Source organism: Aedes aegypti, chromosome 2 (genome assembly GCF_002204515.2).
Source record: "Aedes aegypti strain LVP_AGWG chromosome 2, AaegL5.0 Primary Assembly, whole genome shotgun sequence".
NCBI lineage: Eukaryota > Metazoa > Arthropoda > Insecta > Diptera > Culicidae > Aedes > Aedes aegypti.
Window position 1 is genome coordinate 252970911 of NC_035108.1, and position 27488 is coordinate 252998398.

The 27488-nt window shown below is 40.1% G+C and overlaps 1 protein-coding gene across 1 annotated transcript; it reads right to left on the reverse strand.

The window, feature by feature from the left end:
* Positions 1-615: 615 nt before the first annotated feature.
* Positions 616-27265, reverse strand: LOC5568228 (TNF receptor-associated factor 4). Its single transcript, XM_001652110.2, has 3 exons — positions 26383-27265; positions 11689-11793; positions 616-2680 (listed from the first exon to the last, which is right to left on the reverse strand). Exons 1-3 carry the CDS (start codon positions 26629-26631, stop codon positions 1589-1591), a joined length of 1446 nt encoding a protein of 481 aa, XP_001652160.1. The 5' UTR covers positions 26632-27265; the 3' UTR covers positions 616-1588.
* Between the last annotated feature and the right edge of the window lie 223 nt (positions 27266-27488).

Sequence of the window (27488 nt, forward strand, 5' to 3'; positions counted from 1 at the left end):
CATTTATCACTTGAAAATATGATCATGCTAGACTATTTAAAGCGGAATAAAATAAAAAAATCATTTTGGACTTAAAAAAATCGATGTTAGAAAAACTTTTTTCCCTTAAATATGGACAACTTTGAGTAAATTTAATTACGAAACTTTTTGCTTAAGGATGATCAAAATCTGAAATGGCCGTTTTTTTTGAATCGACTTTAAAGATTTGAATCATGTTTTTTCAGTGTAGAAAATGTTTTTATTTTTTTCAACATTTCAGGCAGTTTCACGACAGTCCCCCATACAACACTATTTTGTAGGTCTTACCGTTTTCGAGTTATACGGGTTTATAAAAAAAGTAAAACAAAAAATATTCCAAATATTAGTCTAGATCGATTTTGAAAAAAAAAAACAAAGTATGTAAAGTATCTTAGTTTCACATAGTCTTCACATCCAGAAAGTTTCATTGAATTCTGAAGGGGTGCTGCCAATCCCTTTGTCGAGTTGGCGTGAAATCCGACTATTCTCTGTTCACCTATCGCCAATCCCATTGCCCGAGTTATCGTCTCAAGTGTCTGCAGATTCCCCCTTCTGGAAAATACATGGATTGTCATCAAATTAATCGTAACATTTGTATTTGCATTATTTGATTCGTTTTGATTTGTATTTTCGTTCAATTGCGAAACTTATCACTACGTTTTGTGTGTAATTCCTTAAAAACTAGCCATGGTTAAATACGACTTATGGACTACATTTGTGTTGAAATGGTTCCCTAGCTATGATCTCGCCAAAACCGCATGCATGAATAACATCATGCGTGTACTGTGCAGCGAGTTTAAATCCAAGAATCGATATTCAACAATTAATCACTATATCCTAATGACTCGAAATACTTATCTAATAGAGAAAAATGTTTGATTACTCCTTTTGACCTTTACGTACAACCAACAAAATAATAACCCTGAATTAAAAAGTAAAATTAGACAGTCTGGGAAAATTTTTATTAGAACTAAAAACTTTGACAGATGAGAAGAGAAAGTTGAAGAAAGACAGGGAAAATTATTTTTGATTATGATGTAAGCTTTGCCTGTCCGGAAGAAAACACGATTCCGGATCAGGTCGCGCAAAGCCATCCAAACAAAACTTTGGCATGATTCCAGCAGTAGTATTACTTCTTTTCCGTCCTTTGATACACGTTCGTAGGGAAGTGGAATATTACAAACAGTTATAGGTTGTAATGCCTTTAGAACGTTACGCTAGAAAGGTTTGTTCTTTTACGATACAATAACAAAATCCTAACTTAGAAAATTGAGATTGTCAAGCTGATTCGTTTCGTTGTGGCGTTCATCGCTCGGATGTGCTTATACAGAGTTTTGGTGTTGCCGAGGGTTGACCCTGAATTCGAATTTCATGTTCTATGTACAGGTGGTTCAAGGGATCCCCTCTAACAATCGCTTGCCTAACGCTACGCTATCAGTATATGCTAGTTTCGCTCGTCTATATGTACAGAATGCGAATCATAGTATAAATGCAGTTCATTGTTCTCTCGTTGTGGGTAATCGTGGGTATAACGCTTACAAGCTAGGAGTCTTTTATTTGTTTTGTTGTTTCATACGGCGACGATCTTGCTGGGATCCACTTTGACGCGCAGGAAGACGGTGTCTTCGCGAACAAATGGCCTGCGGTTGAGGAGCTCGTGGGATACGAACCGTGGGAATCCAAATCCTAGGGCATCCGGTTCGGTGGACGGGCGTTGGAAGTTTTCCCACGAAGGATCCGGTACGAATGATTCTGCGACTCCTCCTTGGCTGCCGAGGGTTCCTTGCTCGAACAGGGTGAAGGTAACTGAGTGGGAGAATGGCCATTTCAGCAGAGCGTCATATTCGCCGGGAAGGACCTTTATGTAGACGGAGACATGCGTTCCTTCGCCAGGTCCGTTGCCATTGAGAAACATGGATGCTTGTAGTTTGTAACCGTACTGACTGGTGTAGAAGGGTGGTGAAACCAGCTCGAGCCCGTCCTTGCTTTTGGCTTCGACCATTTTAGCTGACCAGTCGGTGATTTTCCACAGGAGCGTGCCGGTGTAGTTGGTACTGAGTTTGGCCATAGCATTTTTGAGCATGTTGATTTGTTGCCCCTGTCGGCCGGAAAGGGCAACCATTAGCGACAGATGAGAGGAAGTGTTGGACTCGAGGTGAGCTTCTAATAGATGGCGTGGCCCTTTGAACCGGCAGCCGGCTTCTTTGAAGGTACAAGGTACTGAAAGCGCTTTGCATTCGTCACGTAGGTGACCTTCGAGGTCAGCCCTTGCAAATGGACCTGCATCGCAACGCTGGGGACATGGCACTGGGCTTCTTGGACACGTGGCTCCGTGAGCGGATAGCGTATCAGCGCTGAACTCCCGACTGCAGTGCGGACATCTCCGCAATCGCTTGGCACAATCTTTGGCACGGTGGATGGACATGCGGCCACGAACGACACGTGTTCCGCACTTGGATTCACAGTAGATCGGTTCGGAACTGCAGGTTCCCGCGTGCTCCTCGAGACCGATCCCGGTGAATTCCACATTGCAAAACTCGCAGATGGCACGACGCAGAATGCAGGTGAAGGCCAGATGATCGGTCATCATTACCCGCGGGATTTGCGAACCGCACTTGTTGGGGCACTGGATGGCATCGTGCTTACAGGTGTTCAGGTGAGCCTGGTTATGGGAGAAAAAAAAATGGTTGAGAGAAAGAAACGTAATTAGCGGTTGGTGTTTATTCGTTTCGCAGCCTGCAAAATGGTATAAGTAAGTGGTATTATGGACGAGACAGCAACTGGCAGCGGCGCCGACCACAGACGGCAAGAAAAAGTTCAAACAACGACCGTAACGCAGCGAAGTGCTTTCCTTCATGCGACGATGGACGATCGCGTCAGAAGGGGCTTAACGGTCTTTTTAACCTGATTCCATCGTTGGATGAACCAACGGTCGCTGTGCAGTGAGTGCACATTCTACCAGTTCGTAGCAGAGGCTCAGAGCTTTGCTTGATTTCGTTCAATTAAATCTCATTTGCGAGATAACGCGCGCACCACGCACCCAACTCAATCAGCGCCTTGGCCCGTTGCGCTGCGGAACGTTCTGGGGGTCGAAAATAATTATATTATTAAATGCGCGGGCAGGAATCTAGCAATGCGCAACCTTCCCCTCGGAGCCCCTTGATTGCCTTGCCTTTGCCTTGCCAGTCGGTGAAGGTGATATTTTCGTATGGCAGCCCATAAAGCTTTTTAGATGCGGGGGGTTTATTTTTGCGTGGGTTTCTTCCGAGACTGGCACCGCGATCGCAGCGCCGGTGTTGATTAATCTGCTGTTAGCCATTTGTGGAGTGCTCACTTTCAGAGTCGCTTTGGTCGGTGGATCGAAACGAAGAGGACGTTTGAAAAAATGGAAAGGTATGTCAACTAAGTGTGTGCTTTAGTTGGAAACTTGTTTGGTGCAATGTGCTTGCATGAAACGGTTGAAGTAGAGTTATTTGAGTGCAGTAGAATGGAGCGCAAAAACTCAACTCCAATGCATATCTATTAGTCATTGTGGGAAAGGTCAAAATTGACCCAAGTTCGAAATAGGTAAATCTTAATCTTTGAAACATGGCTGTAGTCGGTCGGTTAGTAGTTCAAACTTTAGATTTGGAGAGATTTAAGGGTGAACGTTATGTTATTTGTTTGCCGAAAACCTTTAAACAAGCTTGTAGATTATCGCAGTTATTTTAAATCGTATTGATGTCTTCGTTGCGATTATCCCTGGTTTCCAAGGATGATCGCTTAAAAACTATAAACAGATTTAAAGTATATAATATATTAAGAATAATAGAGATAGAAAGCTTTTTAACTGAAGTCACTACTCTTCTGAAATCTCTACCTGGAGATAGCCCAGGACAAAAATCCTCGTAATAGAGGTAGAAAAAATGGTATGGTAAAATGTACATTTTAAGGGGTTCTCCGATATTACCCGGAAAACCATTACCCGGAATGCAATTTACTGGAACACAGTTTACCGGAATTGACTGAAAATTATTTGAAATGACCACCAAAGATAAAAGATGTCTTCATACTGGATTATATCAATATGCACCATCTTCATTTTTTTCCATTTCATAGATGATTCAACCTTCTTTTATAAATAAGCTTTTCTTTTAAATTATCTGTGCAGCTTGTCATTGCTGCGCTGACTAACTATGGCTACAACTATGCAATTGTCTTTAAACATTCGAAGGTCGGTTCTCCAAGTGTGAAGGTAAATAAATAAGTCATGGTTATTATTTTATTCAAATCGACGTAAATAACTTTCATACGGTTTTGAGAAAACTAATTGAAAAGAATCACAACCTGTCTTCTGAAACTGTTTTAAAATGAATCACGTTTTTAACATTTTTTCGCCGTGTACATCACTTAAATTTTGCATACAATCAGATCAGATATATTGCATATTGGTCCCGTCTGCATATTGGTCCCGTCCGGGTTTTGATGCATCACGGTATTCAGGAAATCCAGATAGGATAATTATTTTTCACTAGTGGTCCCGGCAAACTTCGTCTTGCCATCAAGTAGGCTGTTGAAAAACGCCATGGAACGCCCCGTGCAAAATGGAAGTTCCGTTCACTTCTGTTTTTTCAACTTTCCCGTTAAATATCCTTTGCTTTTTATATACACAAACACGTCGGAACACTTCAGGAACATAAATATGGAAGAATTTTCAAAATCCGTTAACCCGTTCTCAAGCCATTTCGTGACATACAAACATCATTCCATTTTTATTTATATAGATTAAATATTATATTATGGGGAATTCTCAGCGAAACTGGGCTTCGTGGCCGAGTGGTTAATGTCGCCAGGCAGTAATCGCTTCGTGTCATGGGGTGTGGGTTCGATTCCCGCTTCAGCCATCGAAACTTTTCGTCAGGAATGTTTCTCGGCTGTGCCACTGGAGCATGCTTGTCCGTTGTCTAGTTTTAAGTTACAGTCTGTGCAGCTAAATGGCTGAATACGGTTTTCTTTTTTTTTTTAAACTCATAGGTATCCCCAGGAAAAATTTTAGAATATACCCTTGATAAAAAAACGTGCCAAGATTCTTCAAAAAAAAAAAAAAAATCTTGGAACTTCGTCAAAATTCCTGAAATTATTGGATTTATTTAGGTATTTCTTATAAAAGAAGTCCGGAGTTGCTAAGGAGTTTCTGGGGAAATCACTGCTTTTATTACTCGGAAAAATTTTTCATTCCCGTCAAAATTTTTATTTCATACTTCCATCAACTAGTAAAGAAATTTAGCTTTTGTATTCATTTTAGTGATAGTGATTAGTGGTGAAAAATGAAAAACGTGTGAAATAGTTGATGTGTTGTAACCAACGATGAGTTCCGGCCATTGTGATTCGGATGACGGGATTCCGCATCTGCGAAAACAATTTTGCAGATATTGCAGGCAATTTGGTGAGTTTGTTCCGTTTTACCATGGGAAAGAAGATCGTTCTTTTGTGTTTTTCGATTACGGAGTGCTTTTCAATGGTCGAAATTCATTTTTATCCGATTTAAACGCGTTTCAGCTGGACGGTTGAGAGACTTCAGTGGTTTGCAATGTCATTCGATTATGTTGCTTCCTCTTACGGGAGGACGAGAGCCGAAATCATCAATCGTGTTCTTTTTTTTTGCGTTGTACGGTTACGAAAAAGCATGTAATGTTTATCATTTTATTCTGTTGATTGCCCTTACGGGGACGGGAGACGGATTCAATGATCAATCAGTCGTTTGTCGCAAAATTGGCCATGCGTAGTGGCATTTTTTTTCTTTTCTCGGTTTATGCGTCGTGGACAGCCTCTCGTTTCGTGTAGTTCAGACAGCATTTTTCTTTTCTTTTTTTTTTTGTAAGCATTAAACCGATGACCTTGGAGGGATCGGTTCTGCTTTTTCTAAGCAGAATGTCACTTCCGTCGAACGCGCGACCATTCCCTTTTTTCACGGGAAACAATGTTATTCATACTATAAATAAAGCATTGCTCCTTTCTTTTGCATGCCGGCATTCAAAAGATTAAATTTAAAACAATTAAACATCAAATGCTCTGTGTCTATCGCCAGCTTCTCAGGCGAATCCTGACCAAATACCTTTCCCAACCCCCAACTCCGTAGCACTTATGAGGGCGTCGCTGAGTCGGTGGCCTCTCATTAAGTAAGTGCTACATCAACATTTCCTCTCCCTTCCCAAGTTACGGTAAAGATGGGCGTGGCCGGGAATAGCGATATTCATGGTTTTGGTATTCCTGTTAAGGATTGGAACAAGGTTCACTCCCTAGCCCTGCTCCTGAAAGCAATCTAGATGAGATTATCAAAATAAAAAACATGAATGTTGCTAGTATCCAATCTACGAAGTATACCGTAACTACGCTAACGCTAACAATCAGATCGCGTTCAAAAACTAGGTAGTTTCTATTATTTTTAACAAAAATAATTATAACAAAATGATAAGCCGTTTCATACAGCTACTTTCGACGTTTTTCTACCAGTGTGAAATCGGCTCAAGTAGTGTTTTGTTTTGATTCGTGGTTAAGTCATTTTGTCTCTCAGCAGAGCATGCAGAGGGGCAGTGAAAGTAGTGGTTAGGTTGCGAAAGTTGAAAATCTTACTTTCTTCGTTTTGTAAATCCGGAAATTAAACGTTCTAAAAGTGAAACATCTTGTTTGGTAGGTGCGGAACATGTGGAATTCGTCTGCGAAACACGTAGGATCAATAAAGTAAGTTTATTCACATTTTTGACTTGAGACTATTTGAATAAGTAAGATAATAAGAAGTAATGATTAGAATTATCAATACGATTGTTTGTGCTATTTTTTACGAGTATCGATTTTTCAATTGTCGTTGCCCATAACTTCAATTCCATGAATGTCACGAAACCATTCATTTTTTCGAAAAGATTTGACGCTCATAATATTAACAACTTGAAACATTCCAAAGTGATGAACGAACGAGTCATGCAGCCTTCTTAATACGATTGGCGGTTCTTTTGAGTTTCACCAATCTCAGGTCAAAAATGATTAAATATCTTCTTTTATGGCGTTGAACTCGGGGAACAGACGTAAAGGGAAATTATATGTTATATTTTATTACAGATACCTTACTTCAGAGAAATTACTAAAATAAAAAATGGCACTGTTGTATGTCGCTTCCTTCGCAAGATTAGTGATTTGTTATCTTTAGATTTTAAGCCCTATGGATGGGTGTCCGATTCACTTAAATACACCCCTCCTTGATTGATAGGCGTTTTTATTTATATGGAAATTGATATTATTTGGCATGAAATATAACAAAAAAAAATTTCTCTGGTTTCCAACTATTCCAGGGCACAAAATACTTTCATTTTTGTCAAACTATATGCAAACATGGTCAGTCACAGCTAATAACTGTAGAAATTCTCTTGGAACAGCTAAGCCTGCTTTGTTGAGCCGTAATGTTGGCAAGAAGAGTAACATATTTGGTCAATAGCAGTTTTGAAATGTCTTTCCAGAAAGAGTCTTTGGAAACCGGGGAAATCGAGAATGTCTATGGTTAGCGTGATCTCATTTGTGCTAAGCATAATTGAAAGAATATAAAAATTGTAGTCAAAACATGGAAGATTTTGTTTTCCGGCAAATGTTTTTTTTACAGGTAATGGTAAATTCCGATAAAAGGTTTTCCGATAAATTTAATTCCGGGTAATCCCTCAAGGATTTTATTTAAATATTGTTTTTAGATAAAAAAAACGTATGATTTTATCACACTATTTTCTTCAAAAATAGAGATGTTTTCTGAAACAGTGACACGAAATTAGGCTAATACAGTTAGATTTTTAGGTACATGTTTTATCGTCAACAAAATCTGGACAAAAAGTTAATTTTACCTGCAATATGTTGGTAAAATGGATAATTATTGATGATTAAATAAACATCCAACAAAACACATGTCCAACACAACATTTTTTGATAACGCTGCCAAAAATATATCTATGAACGACTGTAATCCATTCAAATAAATCTAATTCAACTTCTGAAGAGGGTGCATACCACTTTTTTTTTAAATTTTACAGTATAAATGGCAATAATGGCAAATTGATTATTAGTAACATAAATACAGTGAAACCTACATGGGTCGATGTTCTATGACTCGATACCGCCTCATGGATCCATACTAAAAGCAAAATTTCATGGTTGCTATGATATCTCCTCAAACCGTCATCCAAAGCATTACTGATCCATGACTCGATATTTCCATGGGTCGATGGTCTCTTCAGATATCGATTCATGGAGGTTTGATTGTAATATGATGCATGGGTTTTCTTTTATTTTAGAATAAGATAGGAAATTATACAGAATTTGCTCATCGCAGGGCCAGTAGCAGGTCTCTCTAAAGACTTGGTCTTTATTTTTATGCTGGTCTCTAAAAAGTATTTGTTTTTAATGGAAGGTCTCTCAAGTGTCTTTTTTAACCAACATGACATCTAAACTCACTATTTTCGTTTTATTTGCAGTGAATTCTGATTTGAATTATCTAGCCTCCACAGGGATAACTTTTACAATTCTTCTAAATACCAGGATTATATTCAATCATAATCAAAGGTTGAATCGATGCCATTTTTTTTAAATAAGCATGAACAGCTTTTTAATAGTTTTTTTTTGTCACATTTGATGAAATGCAAAAATATGTTTTGATCAATAACGCGCTTTTTCATGTTAATCTATTGTTTAAGATCTGGGCTCACAGTGACAGTTCGTGACAGCAAAATCTCGGCTCACCTTGACGTACATAAATTTCGTATCAGTTTCTGCCTCCCAGGTTTTCACCAGTTCCAGTTTTCCACGGTTTTTTTTCAGTAATTACTCTAGCAGAATTTACGATTCCCATAGCGATTATGTCTACAATCCGGGCAAAGCTCGAGTAATTTTTAAGCCAAATTTTCATGTATTTTTCATTAAATTATTTTTTTCCCTTTAGTCCACGACCCGTAATAAAGCATTTTCAAATAGCTTGCCATTACCTCATTGACTTTAAAATGGTACAAGATATTTACCACAATTTGCATTGTCCAGAATTTGGAAGAATGCCGGAGATATTCCGGGTTGTGGTTGGTTCCTAAGATTGGGACAGGGCTTCAGGACTCTATTACGAGCTCATGAAAATTTCCTGAACGGAAATCTTGGATTTCCTGAAAAAAAAAAACCGCATAAAAACTTCAACCTCCTGATTCGTGTTTGGATTTTTTTTTGTTTTCTAGGTTTCTGCATGGTATTCATAGTTCTCTTTTTAGTTCCTTTTTGTTTTTTGTTTTTTTTTCTGTTTCCTCGTTTGTTTTTGTTCGATCTTTTTTTGATTTCTTTTTTCACGCATAAGATCTCTAATGTTCCTATAGGATATATATATTAAAAGCACTTAGGCTCTACCAGTCATGTCATTAGTTATGAGTGGTTATATTTTGTATTTATTTCCATTAATTCATGAAGATAGGAGCTAGATAATCATTTCATCACCATAGGCATTTGTGCAGAAACCGATCTAAGCACTTTACCGTATATGTAAAAATTATCTTATATTTGCATCTTTCAACTATTTTTTGTTGTAATTTTTATAGTACCTGATACGGAATCGAATTTTATATGTTTTCATTGAGAAATCGAGCATAAAATAATGTCAGAACAAAGTTTCAATGCTGGTTCTCTAAATTGTTTTTATACCATTTTGAATTGTTATTCGGTTGTTCATGTCCAATTATTTTAGTTATGACCAAACTCGTGTTGTATATGACTTGGACGTTGAAAGAGGTCGATCGGAGAACTTTTGGGGTCTTTGAACGTAAAGTGCTGCGAAAAATACTCGGCGGTAAATGGGACAATGGCACCTGGCGGCGTCGCATGATTCACGAGTTATACCAAGTCTATAGAGAAATGAATATTCTTAAGCGTATAAAACACGGTAGGCTGCGGTGGGCTGGGCCTGTAGCTCGCATGTCAGAGGACCGTTAAGCTGAACTAACATACAGCAGTGAACCAGGGTGAGGCCCTCACTTCGGTGGCAGACGGCGCACCAAATGGATTTTTGAAGTTGAGGAGGATTTAAAGTCGCTTAGCGTTCAGGGCGACTGGAGGCAATTGGCCCAGGACCGCGTCCAATCGAGGAGGGTTCTTCTTTCGGCGTAGATTCAACTCAACAGCAAGGAATTGTTGCCCATTCAGTATCAAGGCGGTAAGCCACAAGAACACGCTCTATCGTGTTGTTAATTAAAAACAAGAATTTATATAAAGTTTTAGATTGGTTTGTACCGTGAGCCGAGATGTGCTGGGATAAAAGATGGGAGCATCTCAACGGATGAACGTGAGATGATCAAAAGGTGGAAGCAGCACTTCGATGAACACCTGAATGACGCTGAATGTGTAGACAATGAGGGTCAAGGCAACGGAGAGAATGTCTACGTCAGTACCTCCTTTTTGGGGAGGTTAAGAATGTCATCCGTCAGCTCAAGAACACTAAAGCCCCTAGTATGGATGGTATTGGAGCTGAACTCATAAAGATATGCCTGAACATGAAATTTCTGCCATCTCCGTGATTGCTTCGAATTGCTTTGGTGTCTTTTGCGCGATCATTACAAATTGTCCATGAAATTGTCGTGCAGAACATACCAAAACAGGTTAAGTTAACTGAAGAGATCTACAAAAGTTTTTCAGGAACATCGGCATGAGAATTTTCAACACATTGCAATTTAGATGTTGCCTCGAATCATATCCGACCAGTTTTTAGAAATGGTATCTCAGCAAAGATACTTACAAATTATGAGATCATCTGAAGAATCGATTGGAGCGATAGAAAAATTATCACAATAATCAAGAGAATTGCACATTAAATGTAACCAGGAAGGAGCTGAGCAACCGAAAACAATGATTGAAAAACAGTGAAATGAGCATCAATGCCATCTACCTAATCAAAGAAAAAAGGCCTCAGTTATCAATTAGGAAATCTTCGATAATTTTTCTCAAGGTCTTAAATGATATGAGAGATTTCTCTCCGACGATTTTCTATTGCGCTGTTTCTGAAGTAAAACATAATGACCCTTCATCGGTTTGTCCCAAAAAGTGTTTCGATAATTGAGTCAATTTTCTGCAATCATACAAAGAGAGTAGCGATGAAGAGAAATCGAGTTTTGCAGTACAGCCCAAATGATCAATTCACAGGGCCTAAGTGATTTGACTCAGCCAGTGAACTTTGATGATTCAGATGAACAGCAGAAATTTGGCAACTTGGAAGGCAAAAGCTATTTTTATGTGCAATCCAGCACGATTTTACTAACCATGTCACTGTACTTCTCATTTACGGCAGGTTCAACTGGAAAGCAAACCAAAATCCGCCAATCACAGAGCCATCTTTGTAACACATTTTGCTCCATCGCCCGCCTAGCCTACCAGCACACTGAATCGAACTTGGACTGCCGTGGCCTGACGCTAAATAGAGTGCGCTGCGGCGGCGATCGGACTGCGAATGGCCTCTTGCATTTTTAATCGTGGCTCGCTCAACCCCGCAGCCAAAATAAGCGAGAAGAAAAGTAGGTAAATTGCGCTGCAAAGTGGTCATAAAACCGATCGCAGCCGGTTGCCCTCTGTCTCTCGCTGTTGAGGAGGATGATCGCGGCCGAAGATCGGCGTATTGTGAGGTGGAATAATTACCTTTAGTTTGCGGAGTTCGTCGGACCATTTGCAGCCCTGCTTGTGATGGATGCAGAACACCAGCGATCCCATGATGGCCTTCTCCGATTCCGGGTCCGGGTAGATCTGTGGATTAGGGGGATAGAGAAGAAAAACGGGTTTAGTGAGCGATCAGTGATTTATATGATGGGGAAACGAAGGGTGGTGATCGGTCGATCAACACTTTGAATGAATTCGTCAGGGGGCGTGTAGCACTACGCCTGCTTCTAAATCTAGATAATCATTGACTAATTGGAGGAAATTTAACACCGAATGAGATGTGGTCCGCCTGTGCCGGTCAATTCGGGGAAATCGGATGGAACGATTCTTAAATATCAACATCCTCTGCTGAAGATCTGTTTGAAGTTGTCCAATTTCGGTAGGAGAATGACTGTTGGATTACGCAAGCGATGCTTTCTCATTAATGAAAAGCCTTCGCGATCGATCGCGCTTGAAGAACGGAAATCAAAACAGAACGCAGAACCAATCCAGTTTGCAGACAAGCGTAAACAAACATATCGAAGGCAGAAAGCTTTTATCGCCGGACCCAAATGGAGGAAGAAATCAATTCATTTTGGGATTGTGTATTTACTCAAGAAACCCGATAAGAGCATCGAAATCCCCTGCCTGATGGCTACGTGCTTGGTCTGAGTCAGTAGTGCCCTCGAATGGGCTCTCCCCATGACATCAATCGCCGCCAGTAGTGCAACATGCCTCATACATAACTTCAATGCAACTTGCACCACTCGAGTGTGGGAAAACGGTCAGCTTAGCGCGCAGTCAGTGCGTTGCCAGTCTTGACAAGTTGACCTTGTTACACATCGAGCTGAGAGCTTATTAGAAATTACAGTTTTTTTCCCTCCGCTCGTAGATCAACAAACGGCGCAAACAAAGCTTCTTATCTGCTACGCACGTATACTCGAACGTAATCAAGTAACGATAGTTCAACGGTCCTGTCTGTCACAATTGGCCCTTTTTCGAATTGAGCGACGTAATCGCTCGACTAGTCAACCAACATGCAGTCGTTCCTTCTTCGCCTCCATTATTATCATCTTCGATCGCCACGCTTAATCGCAGCAGGCTACACCGACACGGCACACACGCACGAAGTGATGGATCGTAAGGGTCACCGGAAATGAAGCTCTGCCCTGCTCCCCAGCCAATTTCGCTGACCGATCGGCCGCCAGCGATCGAAAGTAATAAACGAAACGCGTTCCACTTCTTCCCGTCCCGATCATCGCCTTTCAAAGTGCTTGCTTTCGACGATTTGGACGATAGCTCCCCCCCCCCTCCAATAAAGGTCTTCCGGGCCGGGACCGGGAGAAGATCCACTCGCAACGGATGGCTTCGCAGGCGTCCGTAATCGGCCGCTTGACCTTGCTTTATGCCTCCTTCCTTTGGCTTGGTGGGGCGTTTGACTCGAGCCAAAATGGGAAATTAATTATGCGCCTGCCGCCTGTGCCGTGTGATCGCGCCTTATGGTTGACTGCGTTGAAACAAAATCGAAGCGGTTAGTTCCACCACCGTTAAATGGTTGGCGTTGCCATTTTCAGGGGGCATTGTTCTTACGATGGAAGAACGACGGATTTTCATCAACTTACTGTTTTCCTGCTTGCACATCATTGATCAGTAAAGTGAAAAACATTAAAAAAATTAAAGATTGGACTCGGAAAAAAGCGTTACACAGATAAAAATATTTAAATTACAATGTAGTGAAACTGATTTAGTTTAGTTTTCAACCAAAGATGCTTGAATGTTACATGATCGTGTACATTTAAAGTGCCTTTGATTGAAAATATGTGATTTATCGCTGAACATACACTTAAATTTACAACATATTTTTAGCTGTGCATGTTTATGAGTGCAATGGCGATCTGTCAAGTAGTTTTTAAGATGCAATCGAAACAAGAAGAGTAAATCTTGAGCGCGGTGATCGATAATCCAGGTCAGTCGCACAGATGGATCGGCAAAAGGCTTGGAATCCACCATTCCACCGTGTCCCGCGTTGTGAAGATGTTCCAGGAGACGAAGACCATCGAGAAGCGCGCTGAACGCGGCCGAAAACCGAAAACGAAACACACGCCGATTTTGTACTGGTTTTGTGTTCTATAACTCGATACCTCCCTAACTAGATAATCCTTTCAGTATCGAGTTATGGAGAGTTGACCGCATAAAGCACGTAACTGCACTAAATTTCCTTGATTAGGTCATCAAGGTAGCCATGAAAACCGATTTTTACTATGGGGCTGTTCATGAAGCTTGGAAATGACAGCTGACGAGCTAGCTAGCTGGTCAGTATGTTCGCAAGTATCGTTTTTATGGAATTGTTAGAGATTGTTTACCACGGGAAACAAATCCCTCATGAATGAAGTTGCCTTTCTTTTTTTATTTTGAAATTATGTTAAAGGAGATTTTGATCTTTCAATGTGAAATACAAGCCTGTTCAAAGAACTCGATTCAATATTGAACCAATCAAAACATCTAGGCAAAATTCTAGCATCCTTTTACCAAATCAAACTCGTCAGCTGTCATCTGATATTTCAACATGGCGGATGCAGTATACTGACCGATTGAACTACCTCCCTTTTAGATATCTTGCTCTGCACTGTTTTGAATTTGTATGGGATTTTTACTTCCACTAACCTTGTTGTTAAAAAGTTTTATATAAGATTTAATGAGGAGATGATTTTTGTGCAGAGACTTCGTTTTTACAAAACTCTACAATTTTTTATGCGCGGAGTGCCAAATGAGTTCCTATTCCTATCGGTTACCACTCATCGCGAATGGGAACAATCAACATAGGCAAAAACAAACATCACTACCGCCACTAGACTTAATGTGTTTCCTCCGTATTAAAATTTTATAGCCCCTCTGCCATAAGAACGGCAACACAAGCATCAGCAATAACAAACAGCGAAGCCCGGATTTATTGGAAGCGGATGCTTCCATAAAACCGTGTATCTGTTTTGTAGTGCACTCTTCTATTTTGGCTTCTTTTCTTCGAAATCATAATATTTACATAGACAGCAAGCAAACATCATTTCCTCCTGTTCTTTTGGGCAAAGCTGTGTGTCTTACAAGCGACATGTATGATTTTGGAAAGCTAGAATTTGATTCAAATTTGCCCGGCTCATACATAAATAAACGCAAGTATCTGGTGAAAATCTAGGACCGATCGGTGTCAGATATTTTACAACAAATCATTCATTCTTTTCCTCGCAACCTGAAGTGGCCAGCGCCCTCCTTCCGAGAACGACCGGGGAGTTAGTTTCTCCCTTCTTCCATAGAAAGCCTTCACAGCCTACTCACTCTGCAAGATAACAGACCGTCATAAATTCCCATGCCTACTACTTTAGAAGAACGACCCTGAATGACAGGCCGAAGCGCTTGAGCATTATGTGTTTACATTTTGATATTCTACCTTGTCTTGACGCGGGTATCTTTTTGCGCAGCGCAGCCATTAGCCGTCAGTATTTGCATAAACCCGTTGGACCATCCGGGTTCGTAACCGCGGCTCGGTTCACGTGGTAGGCTAAAAATACCGAGCCATCGCGATTCGTAATCACTGCTAGATTCAGACGATTGCATTGCAAACAAGCGCACGCCATCAGCTGCCTTATTGTAAACAGTCAGACCGTTTGACGTTTCCTGTGCGCCCGATCTGCAAGTGGAAGTCGCGTCCGCGGGGTGTCAGACCAAAATACAATAAAAGATGGCGTGCATATTAATTGTCTACTTTTTCTCGAGATCTATCAGAGGAAGCGTTGATCTGCTTTTCACTTTTTGACATCGTCTGATGGGGAAAACGAGAGCGACGAATATTTTGGTTCAGCTGAGTGCCCCTTTTATTGAGCCACGGTGAGGCGCCCCTGAGTCGTTAAAAGCCCCCATATGCCAACGCGCCACTTTGTTTGCTGGGCCGCGAAGAAGCTCGTAAATCATCCACGGGTCGCTAACCGTAGTATATGTTTTACGGCAGAGAAAATATGCCCGAAAACGCTTCGACTTGAAGGGAACTGTCAGACGGGCTTCAATTTAAAATGTAAAACCTTTTTTACAGTTAGTAAAAATGCACATAACCGTGGCGTCGCGGTAAATCACCTCTCAAAAAAGTGGAAAACATGACCGACATGTTTGAAACAAGGAAGGCCTTGATTTCACTAGTTTCAGTTCGTTTGTGGGCTACTATGATCAAATTGATTCGAGTGATCGATCCGATTCGAATGTGGCTACTGGATTGCTTCAGAAATTCATCTACAACAAGGTAGGGAAGTGAGGCGTGGAAAATTTCAGACCCCAAGCAAAAAATAACGAATTGTGAAAAATCGATCACAGTTGATCGAAGGTTTCGATCTTCCCCTGCTTACCAGTGGAACCAGTCGTAAAATCGAAAACAAAGTAATATAGGTAAATCCCAATCAATGCGCCGAGGCTTGATGCGTTCGGCCGTATACGCACGTCGCCGGCCTACCGATTTCGTAAAGACCCCTGACCAATGGGATCTCTCAAATTAATTGACCAATTCAGTAATCGACTCGAATGGACATGGATCATTTGGGAAATAATTTTGCTTGAATGGGTGAATTAAAGTCGATCGCGCCACGTCGTATGATCGGTGCGATAGCCAGGCCTACTGCCATTTTTCGGGGCTTTGTTGAAAAGTTGAAGCTCAGAATTTTGCCGACAGGGACAAAACATGCTGTTGCTAGGTGTTTGACTTTCGGTTCACGAGTGCGAATAATGTGCCATGTTGGCGGTATGGGGATCAGTAAAAAATGCCGTAGGATTGTTACCGGTAGGCAGCTGTGAAACAAAACCACATGAGGAAAAGCAAACTGTAAAATTAGCATAAATTTTTGGATGGTGCGTGCATTTTTTTTTTCTGCCAACTACGCATGGCTTGCTGTTAATTTTTGCAACGGCAGAACTTTGCGCAAGACACACAAGGCACAGACACCTTCAGCATGGCTTTGCTTTGTAGCCACGGGTTCTTAACACTCGGTTAAGAAAGGCCCCCTTCCAGATCAATACGAACGACGAAAATCGGATAGATGCACAAGCTCGTCATCATTATTATAATCATCACGGTATATGAATGAATACGTTGACTACTTCATTAGAACAAATGTGAAGGGAATCCGAAATGATTATGAATGTCATCCAAACGCATCGTGTCTCACCAAATGCAAATCGATGAGTTGTCTGCTCACCGATTCGATCACGGCAGACGAACGCAAGAAACATGGAAATAGTGATGAAATATTTATGACCGATTGTTCAACTCGAATGCAACCAACGTCCGCACTGCAAAAAAAAGCGGAAACGGGAAAAAGAGTATTGCGCTCGCTGCACCAATTTCTTATCGGATGTGCTGACGCGTTTTTTTCGGGAGGTGATCCGGTGTCAATCGCCGTTTCATGACATCCCTTGTTTGTCATTTTTCGCAGTCATTACATACTTTCACATGCAATTTCCGGCACCGAGATCGAATTGCTGACGACGACGGTGCAGCCAAAAGCGAAGAAAAAAGCAGACGGTGAATATGATGCGTTTCCCCAGTTTCACCGTTCCCCTATCATTTTCTTCACGGATTGTTTCCCGTAGACCTAATAAGTTACGGTTTGCGGAGAGTGGTGATCATCTGTGTGCGGCGAAACCGCGAGTCAAACAGCCACCAAGGAAGGTCACTGAGCGAACCGAAAAAAGCACGGTTCAGATTGCTCAGTCATCACCGGTGCCCCCTCCGGAGACCGGGGATCAGTGCGGAACCGAAGGGTTGTGAGAAAGAGGTGAAAACGACCAACGAACACGGTGCGGTTTTCGACGAACGTGTCTCGACAGGTCCACGGCGAACTTGTTCAGCGACGGGGCCGCTCCGCGCCAAACAATGCATACACACGCCTTCTGGGTTAGTCATGGCGACGACGTGATGGTAGTCTGAGTAGGCAGGTATATTACACCTTCGGCTTCGTATGCATGGGAACCGTTTTTTCTTCTCCCGTCACATTGTGCCGAGAGGTGACTTACTTGTAGATGTCGACTTGTCCCCTTTATTTCTCATTGGAGCTTGACACGCCGGATTGCGAAATTATGTGCAATCGACAACACCACAGACGGTCGACGAGTCATGACTGCTCGATTCTAGGTAACCTAGGTAAAGGGTGCGTTGCACCATGGTTGCTTAGATCTACGACCCAATTCGACATTCGATACCGAGACAGAGATTGGGTTCGTATTGTTTACATCGTCAATCTCCAAATCTCGCAGCTGTCGGTCGATTTCGGTGAAAATCCGCGGCCTACTACAACTGCGCATCGGATGGTCATTATGCGCGCTCTGCATAACGGGCGGAACGATCGGATTAAACATGCTGCCCATCAATGAATCTTCATTCCGTTCCCAGGGGAGGCCCAAGTGCGAAGCGCAACATTAAAACCACTAAAAATAAAGTACAATAAAGTTTATTTTTCATCCATTCTTCGCGTTGATCATTTCCTCTTCAGATTTTATTGTTATTCTCTCAGCATTTCACTCGGCTGCGTTTTTTCGGTTCCCGGCTAACCACGGCGCGGCAACGGGAAAGGCTGAAATGGAACACGAAATAAAAGTAGAACCATCATGAAGCCGAAGTAGCCAAACTCTGTCGGAATGATTAAAACATTCTCGGGAGTTTGCGGCTGGCGACTGGGGGATCGGTGGAGCTCTGTCAGGTACGGGGAGCTGCACTCTCGAGGCGCGTTAGAGCTCCAGAGCTCGAGGAGAAATTACTTCAAGAATGTTGAAAATAAACATAACACCGCGTCGGCCGCCCCATGCCACGGGAAAATGTAGGTATGGGAAGGTTCGTCTAACGTGAAATTCAATAAAGCTGGGTAAACATTTACACATTGCTCTCCGCGGCTCTCTGTATCTCTCCACTTCCCATCATATGGTGTGGTGTTGGCGTATGGTGATGTGGAAAGCGTAGCAAGCCGATGAACTCTGCGTGGTGATCTTGTGCCCTTGCAGCGCAGGTTACTTATTTTTCGCTACGGCACTACTGGATGCGGTTGGCCTAATGTGGCATTATGTGGTACCGTCACTTGATTAGCATGTGCGATGGAAGGTTTACTACTTTCTAGTTCCATTTGGTGGTGTGTATTTACCGATCCGATCGGAATGAAACACTCGCTATTCATTTGAGAGAGCATTTGGTGATGCAAGGGTTGCTTGGTTGGATAAAAAAAATGATGTTCGATGGAAATGATCTAGGATGGTAGGATACGATAAGATCGGAGTTGCCTTGAGTTTCCGATAAGCAAAGTAGATAATTAAGTTGAAAACCGCTATGTGCAAGTATCATAGAATATTACAGTCATCTCTTCATAACTCGATAATGAGGGACCATCGAGTTAAGTAGGTATTGAGATACAGAACACAAAACCACTCTGTTATTCTTAACCCGTTGAGTAAAAAGCCATAGACTATCTTCACTTTTGAACTTTTCTTGTGACATCCAATTTGTAATTGTAATTTAAACTAAACTGTCCTTTCTAAAATTACGAGTGGTCTTGTATACCTAGGCTGACCATAAGCTAACCAGATAAAAACGGGACAAATGAGGAACAAATACGGGACATTCTTACAAAAACATAAATAATGCTCTCATAGACTATGTACATAGGGACCTTCCTTAGCCTAGTGTTAATGTTCACGGCTGCAAAGTAAAGCCATGCTGAGATTGTCTGGATTCGATTCCCTGTCGATCCAAGATCTTATCGTAATGGAGTTTTCTTTGACTGCCGAGGGCATAGTACCTTTGTACCTGTCACACGATATACGAATGCAAAAATGGTAACAAATACAAAAATGACAAGGTTTAAGTTAATAACTGTGCATGCTCTGTGCCATTAGGGACATAATGCCCATGAAAAATAAAAACAATATTAAGACTACATTTTCTTATGTTTCACTTGAAAATAGTTCGGAAGCTAGAAATTTATATGATGATTTCTGAGAAATAGCGTTCTTAAGAAATTTCATTTCCAAGAAAATTATTTATAACATTCAATGCGATTTTAAGGGGAATTTTCCTCTTAGGTAAGTAAGATGGAAATGTTTTAATAATAACGACCATACCATACGTAAATTGTTATAATTCTTTGAAAAAATCCACTCTTTTCAAACGTAAATCTAATCGATATCAATAGTGAAATCGTCCTTTAATATATTGCTGTGTGCGTTTGAAACGCAAATATCAAATGCGGAAACACTAAACGCGGTAAGATTTTCCACAAGGAAGGCGAAGTCAAAGTTTGATTTTCTTTGCTAGGTTGGCGGTGATTTGGATCCTGGTTGCTAAGTATTCTTTGATTGCTTTGTGTTACCACATTAGCCAAGGTTTGCACGCCAAACGCAAACAGCAATAATTCAAAATGATGGTTGGATAGTGTATCTATGACAAGATCTATAGGTTTTAGAAGATAGATTTGAAAAGTGAACTAATATATAGCAATAGTAAATTGTAGGTAACTTTTTTCTCAATAATTTTTTCTTGGGATTATGTATTTTAAATATGTTTATAACACACGTCGTAATCGATGGTCTCCAATTTTGGTCGATAATATCGACGAGCGTTAAAAAAAAGTGTTTGTTTAGTTTCATTCTAAGTTTCGTCAAAGAAAATTTGAAAGGAGATTGTAAATAGGTTCGATTGTTATCCTTATCTCCAAAATTGGTCTTCTTAACATTTTCTTTCCCACAGCTTTTATCGACATTTTAGCTGTCAAAACGGCGTCATTATTCAAAATCATTTTTTTAAATGTCATTGAAAATCAATAGTTAGTTGCTTTTTTATCAATATTTTTTTTCGTTGGGTAACTTTTTTATGTCTAGTGAGACAAATGATATAAATATAAATACATTCCAATATCTATTGAGTAAATCGTACTAATTCGATTCAGCTAGTGTTCGTCGGAAATCGGCAGATCATGGAAAAGAAATGGTTAAGTTCAAGTAAATCAGCCTTAATTTTAGGTTCGAGTTCGGGAAACATTGCGATTCCATACGAAATTTTAATCAACATTTTTAGGAAAATATTTTTTTGGTCTCATATGATATTTTTTTGTATTTTTATTGAGATTGTGAAATTTATTTCATAATCATCAACAGGCATTTCATAACCCTGGGCTAGTGTTTGGTTTTGGTATTCGATCCCAGGTCCTCGTCGTGAGAGGTTTTGTTTCAATCACCACCCTCTGAAAGAATAATAATGGCCCAAATTTTAGAAAAACAGTCGAAAATTAGAGCACAAACCCAAAAATATTAATCACAAGCATATGCTTTCTAAACATCAAGTTTAATTCTGAATGAGAAACTAATAACTACTAGAAAACAGATGATTGAGATATAATATTTTCAAAAATAATTAAGCGCTGTTTACTAGATTGCTGAATTTTATTCAATTGTTGTTTAATATGCTGTCCCAATTATCAATTTCTAAAAATACGGGACAATTTGAACATTTTGAATAATACGACGGGACAGCTCGTTCCAGTAGTAAAAACGGTACAGTCCCGTTAAATACGGTACGTATGGTCAGCCTATGTATACCATACTGTTTCAAAGAGATTCATAACGCCACTAGTAAAATTATTTAGTTTCGAATTTTCATGTCCAATTTTAATTAAAATTTATTCGTTCCACCGCGAAGGCAACTTTCGAAAACCTCCTATTAAGGTCGAATAAATCTAAATTACATTCACAAACTACACTCATCTGCGTCCGGTACTTGCCGCTGAGAACCGGCTCATATATATACGCGGTTTCTTCATTAGTTCTCAGCGGGTAGTGTCATAAAATCGGAAACAATTGTGGCCTAATTTCAAACGCATTCCACCGCGCGCTCGCTCTCTTATCATTTGCGCGTACGAATTCAATCAGCACCATTGTATAATCCATGTGGAACTGATACACCGCTTAAGAGATATCCCAAGCTGACAAACCAAGTCCACATTCCTGTCAAGCCGACATATACGCGAAGTTGACGCGTATGTGTCGGTTGTCGGTTTTATTACTTCCCACATGCTTAAAACTATATATCTTCATCAATCGAGAGGTAGTGAATAAGGTGCTTAACCTACTGGTTGCGCTAAAAAAGGGCTAAGTTGTCTGTGCCTTGAGGTCATCTTCTGCTTCTTTCTTCCGTTTCGTCCCAACTGGGACGAAGCCTGCTTCTCAGGTTTATGTTCTTATGAGTACTTCCACAGTAATTAGCTGAGAGCTTTCTTTGCCAATTGATCAAATTTATATTCGTATATCGTGAGGCAGGTACGAAATTCGAAAAAAAAAAACAAAATACCATTACGAAAAGATTCTCGACCGATAAGATTCGAACCCACGACCCTCAGTTTGGTCTTGCTGTTGAAAGCTTTGCGTTTACCGCTACGACTATCTGGGTCATATTGACCCCAAATTCGAATCGTGATAACTTCCAGTATGAAATTAAATTGGATTTTGGAGGAGGTTTAATTCAGTTTTACTAAGAGTACAGAAAAAATCATAACAGGGAAATTTTGAAACTTTTCGCGGGTGTCCGTATTAGTGATAGAGATAGTAGTAAAGGGTCGAGCAATAACAAATACGCTTGCATACGACAAAAGTACAAAATCAATCAAAATTGGCTTACTTCAGGGTATTCATATTTTTACATATACTGATTCTACGTTAAAAATTGTGCCCAAAGTTTCACAATATTCCGTGCCCTGGAACTATTTTTTAAAACATTTTTGAAATTAGCATGAAAATCAATTCTGAATCACCCCTCGGCAAATTTTACTACTGGACGAGCTGTTGTTATGTATATTGAAATGTCATTGATTCTACAGATCGAATTCTTTACTAATACCGTTTTGTCTCAAATTCCGAACAGACTCATATTCCGAACACTCGGTTTCTGTATGACGATTTGGCTGAAATGTTTCGCTGAAATATGCCATCAAATAACCAGGAAATGGCAGTCAATTGCAATTCAATTTTAACGTCTCCAATATAATTTATACCGCGGGAGTAGTGATGATTCTCTAGTTTGACACCAGTAGAACAAGCTCAGACAAATTTATTTGCGAAATTATTCATTTGAATACCATTTATTCGTGTTGTTCGGAATTTGAATAAAGGTGTTCGGAATATGAGACAGAATGAACACAGTGTTCGGCATTTGAATCAAAATGTTGTTCCATGCTTTTACGTGAAAACAATACTAAAACTAATTTATTCAACATTATTATTGGTACACCCAATAGCTAACAGTTAGACTTTGCGAAGAAATTAAAATTTACACAAATATCAGTCAATGTATGCCAAGCAGATGCATTTGAAGTCAAAACGGTAATTTTCAATATAAAAATTAAGATCATGAAGCGCAATAAAATTATGTTATACTTAGAAAAATGTGCTCCTTCAACCAAGCTACAAAAAACGTTTTCATCACTAAACAACCAAATTCTCCCTCACCAACTTTTGAATTTCAATCGTAACCAAATACTCAAATTATTTGACCGACATTATTGAAATGCAGTCGGGAAAACACAAACACATTTTCTCAATAATGATAGTGCTTGTAGTACGGCAAATGGCGGCAGCTAATTTTTTGTATACGACTTGTCAAGAACATATGTTTCATTGTCCCGAAGAAAGAAAAGTGGGGCCACGTGGGACTTTTTTGCTGTGGTGGTTTGAAAATTTGATGAAAATATGTTAAAAAATGCTTTTCATAAATTTATATTTTTTTAAATCTATTTCTAAAACATATTGCATGTTGATGTGTTTTGAAAAAGTCATCACCAAACTGGTATCGTATAATATGGCTTTTATTAAACACAATACTATAATTAATAATTAAAGGATAGATAGAGAGGCAGATATACATATGGGACAAATTATCTTGAATTCCGTTTAAAAGTTTATTGGAACACCAGTTTGAAGATGACTTCTTAAAATCATTTCGTCAACATGCAATATGATTCAGAAATACATTTGGAAAATATAAATTCATGAAAATTTTCTCAAATATAAGCATTTTTTAACATATTTTCATCAAATTTTCAATCCAACACAACAAAAAAGCCCCACGTGGTCCCACTTTTCTTTCTTCGCAACAATGAAACTTATGTTATTGACTAGTCGTATACAAAAAATTAGCTGCCGCCATCTGCCGCTTCATGAGTTATCCTGGATTTTGTAAAACACTATTTTTAGACTGTTTTTACCAAAAATATAATTGAATCTGAAAATTTTGCTAGTAAATTATGTAAATTTACTTTGTAATAGTTAAGCTTCTAATTCTTGATGACAAAATATTTTTCGACAATTTTTTGTATGAAAAAATGGTCAATATCGATTTTTTGACTGTTTTTACTAAATTGTCATATATTGTAATGCACGTCAGTGATAGAGTGTAAGTGTATTCCAAAGAAATGTCAAAAATGCCTCAATGAACAACTTTGCAGAAGAAAGTGTTTTGCTAGGACGCTCCTATCAAAAGATAAAACTGATCTAGATCAGTTTTCACTCATCTAGATCAAATTTGAATATGTCAAAACATAGTACATCCCAAAACACTTTGTCGAAGACACCAAACCTCTAGGGTGCATATCCAGAGTACTAGAGGTTTTGGCCGTCGAAAACAGCGATCTGCCCCAGTGTGCCACGCCTCAAATTTTCAAGAGCACAAGACTTGAGAACCAATCAGCGCTCCACGTTGAAAATTTATCCCCTTAGTCATCACCAGCAAGCAAGTAATTTGAAAATTCAAAGTTCGTTTTATAATCACCTTAAGCACAACTTGGTAGATCGATTTGTGCCCTACTACAAGTAGGTACCTGCCTGACCCGGCTCTGGAAAATAGTTGCATAAAGCTGTACTGGGATCGCGAGATCATAACGGACGCCTTCATCCGTGCCAACCGCCCCGACATTGTAGTCTACGATAAAAGGATGAAACGAGTTACACTCACCGACATTGTTGTACCGCTGGACCACAATTACAATTTTCATTCAACGTTCTCTAACAAGATAGATCGTGGTATTTACTTGGTGGCGGAGTTGAAGCAGATGTGGCACCTAGAGGACGTCCGTATAGTTCCGGTAGTCCTCTCAGCGACCGGAATTGTACCGAAATCTCTCCTAAGGTCCCTAGATGAGTTGGACTATGACAAAAGGTCGAAAGGACAGAAGGTCGAAAGACAAAAGGTCGAAAGGACAAAAGGTCGAAGAACAAAAAAAGAGGGACAAAAGGTCGAAAATCTTTTTTCAAAGAAGGAAAAATTTTCCACCAAGCAAATCACTTTCGACCTTTTGTCCTTTCGACCTTTTCTCTTTCGACCTTTTGTCCTTTCGACCTTTTGTCCTTTCGACCTTTTGTCTTTCGACCTTTTGTCCATAAACCAGATTGCCCGGGATAGGTGAAAGTTTCCAGCATTTTTAGCATACATTGGCACACAAAGGAACGCTAGCGACAAGTGGCAATTTTTGATGGTGACACTAGCGCCAAAGTGTGAAACGCTGCAAAATTGAAGCCCCTATAATCTGATGACAGCGCCGCGTAACGACATACTTTGAAATGACCAGTACAAAGCTTTACACACGCTGCCGATTAAAGATGAACGTCTGTTCTCTGTGGCCATATGTTTGCCCAAGGAATGTAGTTTAGCTGGAAGTCACAATGCATGCAGCATGAGTAGGAAAACGTATTCTACAGGTGGATTTTCGGATGCACGTCGTCAAACGCGTTTCTTCAAAGTCAACTCTTCCTTACTCGATATTTGGCATCTCAATATCGACTTACAGAACCATGGTAAAAATTGATTTTCATGGCTACCTCCATGGTACCTTGGGTCGCAGTTGCATTGGTTTTATGTTCTGCAACTCGATACCTCCCTAACTTGTTGGTCCATATAGATGGATTCGTTATTGCAATTTTATGAGATAACTTTCCGTTGAACGGTTGAAAATAAAGCTACCGCAGCTATCACATTACTGATTTTAACAAAGCATCATCGATCGACTTCGATGATAGCTTGGAAACCACGCTAATAACTATTGTTTTCTGCTGTTTTTCAAAGCTGTGGAATCTACTAGCTTCCTATGAAGTTTATTCTATAATCCATAAAATTCAATTCCAAAATTGATCGATTCATCAACAAGTTGTAAACTTTTTGAGACTTGTTTCATAATCAGTGACTTTAAATTTAGTTAATAACATATATCTTTATTCTTGGAAACCTATCGCTTTCCATTATTCGATAAACATCCAACCAGTACAGAATTCAAAAATGTTTGATTGATAATACATGTATGCATCCCACAAGATATAAAACAGAAGCTGTCAAAAATGATCAACTTATTTCTATTTTACAGTATTAACATATGGAGAGCATGATGTATGGCAATTTGACGGGATCTAAAAATCATTTAAGTTGTAGAGTACGTCGAGTGGTGGGGAATTGTTTGTATTTTCAAGAATTTTACTATTGGGAACTATTTTTCAAGAAACTTGAAAAAAAAATCACACTCAAAAATAGAAATTCGCGAAAAGATGAATTTCACAAATAAGTTGATTAACAATAAAATTACAGCTTTTCAAAGTGCTCTGGGGTCCTATTAACTCCAGAACACAGACACATGGTTAAAAACTTACAATTTGGCTGATTTCCGTGATCGGAACGTTCGGTGGCGGTGAAGGCGACGAAGTAGCCGACGAATGGGACAGCGCCGAAGTCGACGACGATGCCGACGAGGTCGTCGAAGTGGTCGACTTGTTCCTCGGCGGTGCCGGAGGCGGTGTAATTGGCAGCACGTTTACGCTGCACTCTTTCGAGTTCCGATTCGGGGAAATCCGGGCCGGAAAGCTGAGCGTTTTGGTCCACTGTGACAACGATCGAACCATGGTGACGCAAGACTGGTGTGCCGATTTGATACCAAAACTTCCTCCTAAACTACCATCGGAAACGGCTGGTTCCAGTTTGACGAACTGATCACTTGATTCCTCTTCACTGGAAAAAATCTTCGCACCGGAAGCGAATCTTCCTTTTTCTCTTCTCACCAAAAAAAAAAACACAAACTTGCTCCTTTCTAATTCATTCACAACGAGCCACTATAAAAAATGTATTGATCGAGTATAGTGCTTCACTTGCTTCCTCTGCAGCTGCCGGTTCTAGTTGAACCGTAAAAACTTCCAACAAAACTGTATGACACTTGATATCCAATTTCCGATCGGGATCCTCACCGACCGATCTCTTCAATCTCTCAAAGATCACACACGTTGATACACAGCGCTCAAGGCGATTATCGGGGACCCGAAGCGATCACGTTACACAATCCTTCCTCTCAATGAAGATAATTACGAAAAAAATCTAAAACCTTGTTAATAACTTTCAAAAAAACTATAAGAACTTCTATCTTCAGCACACTCTCTCTCCGTTCTGTTGTTGTTCTGTGAATGAACGTCCTTGCTGACGAACGAGTTGGCAGCAACTGATTCGCATCGGCCTTACCACCCGATCCGATGGGTGAACGTAAGCTGTCCGGTGCAACATATGCAACATAAAACCCACCCGAACGGGCGAAGCGGAAAGCTCACGCAAACATCCAAAGCGCGTACGGGAATAGATCGGGCCTGCTCTGGCCACAGGCACAGACCGAGGAATGTTTGTGTTTGGTTTCATTCGCGCTGACTCAAAAAGTTCGTTCGATGTGGTGATGAGATGTTTATGATTTCTGCTTCGGCTGCTCGCTCGGGACGTG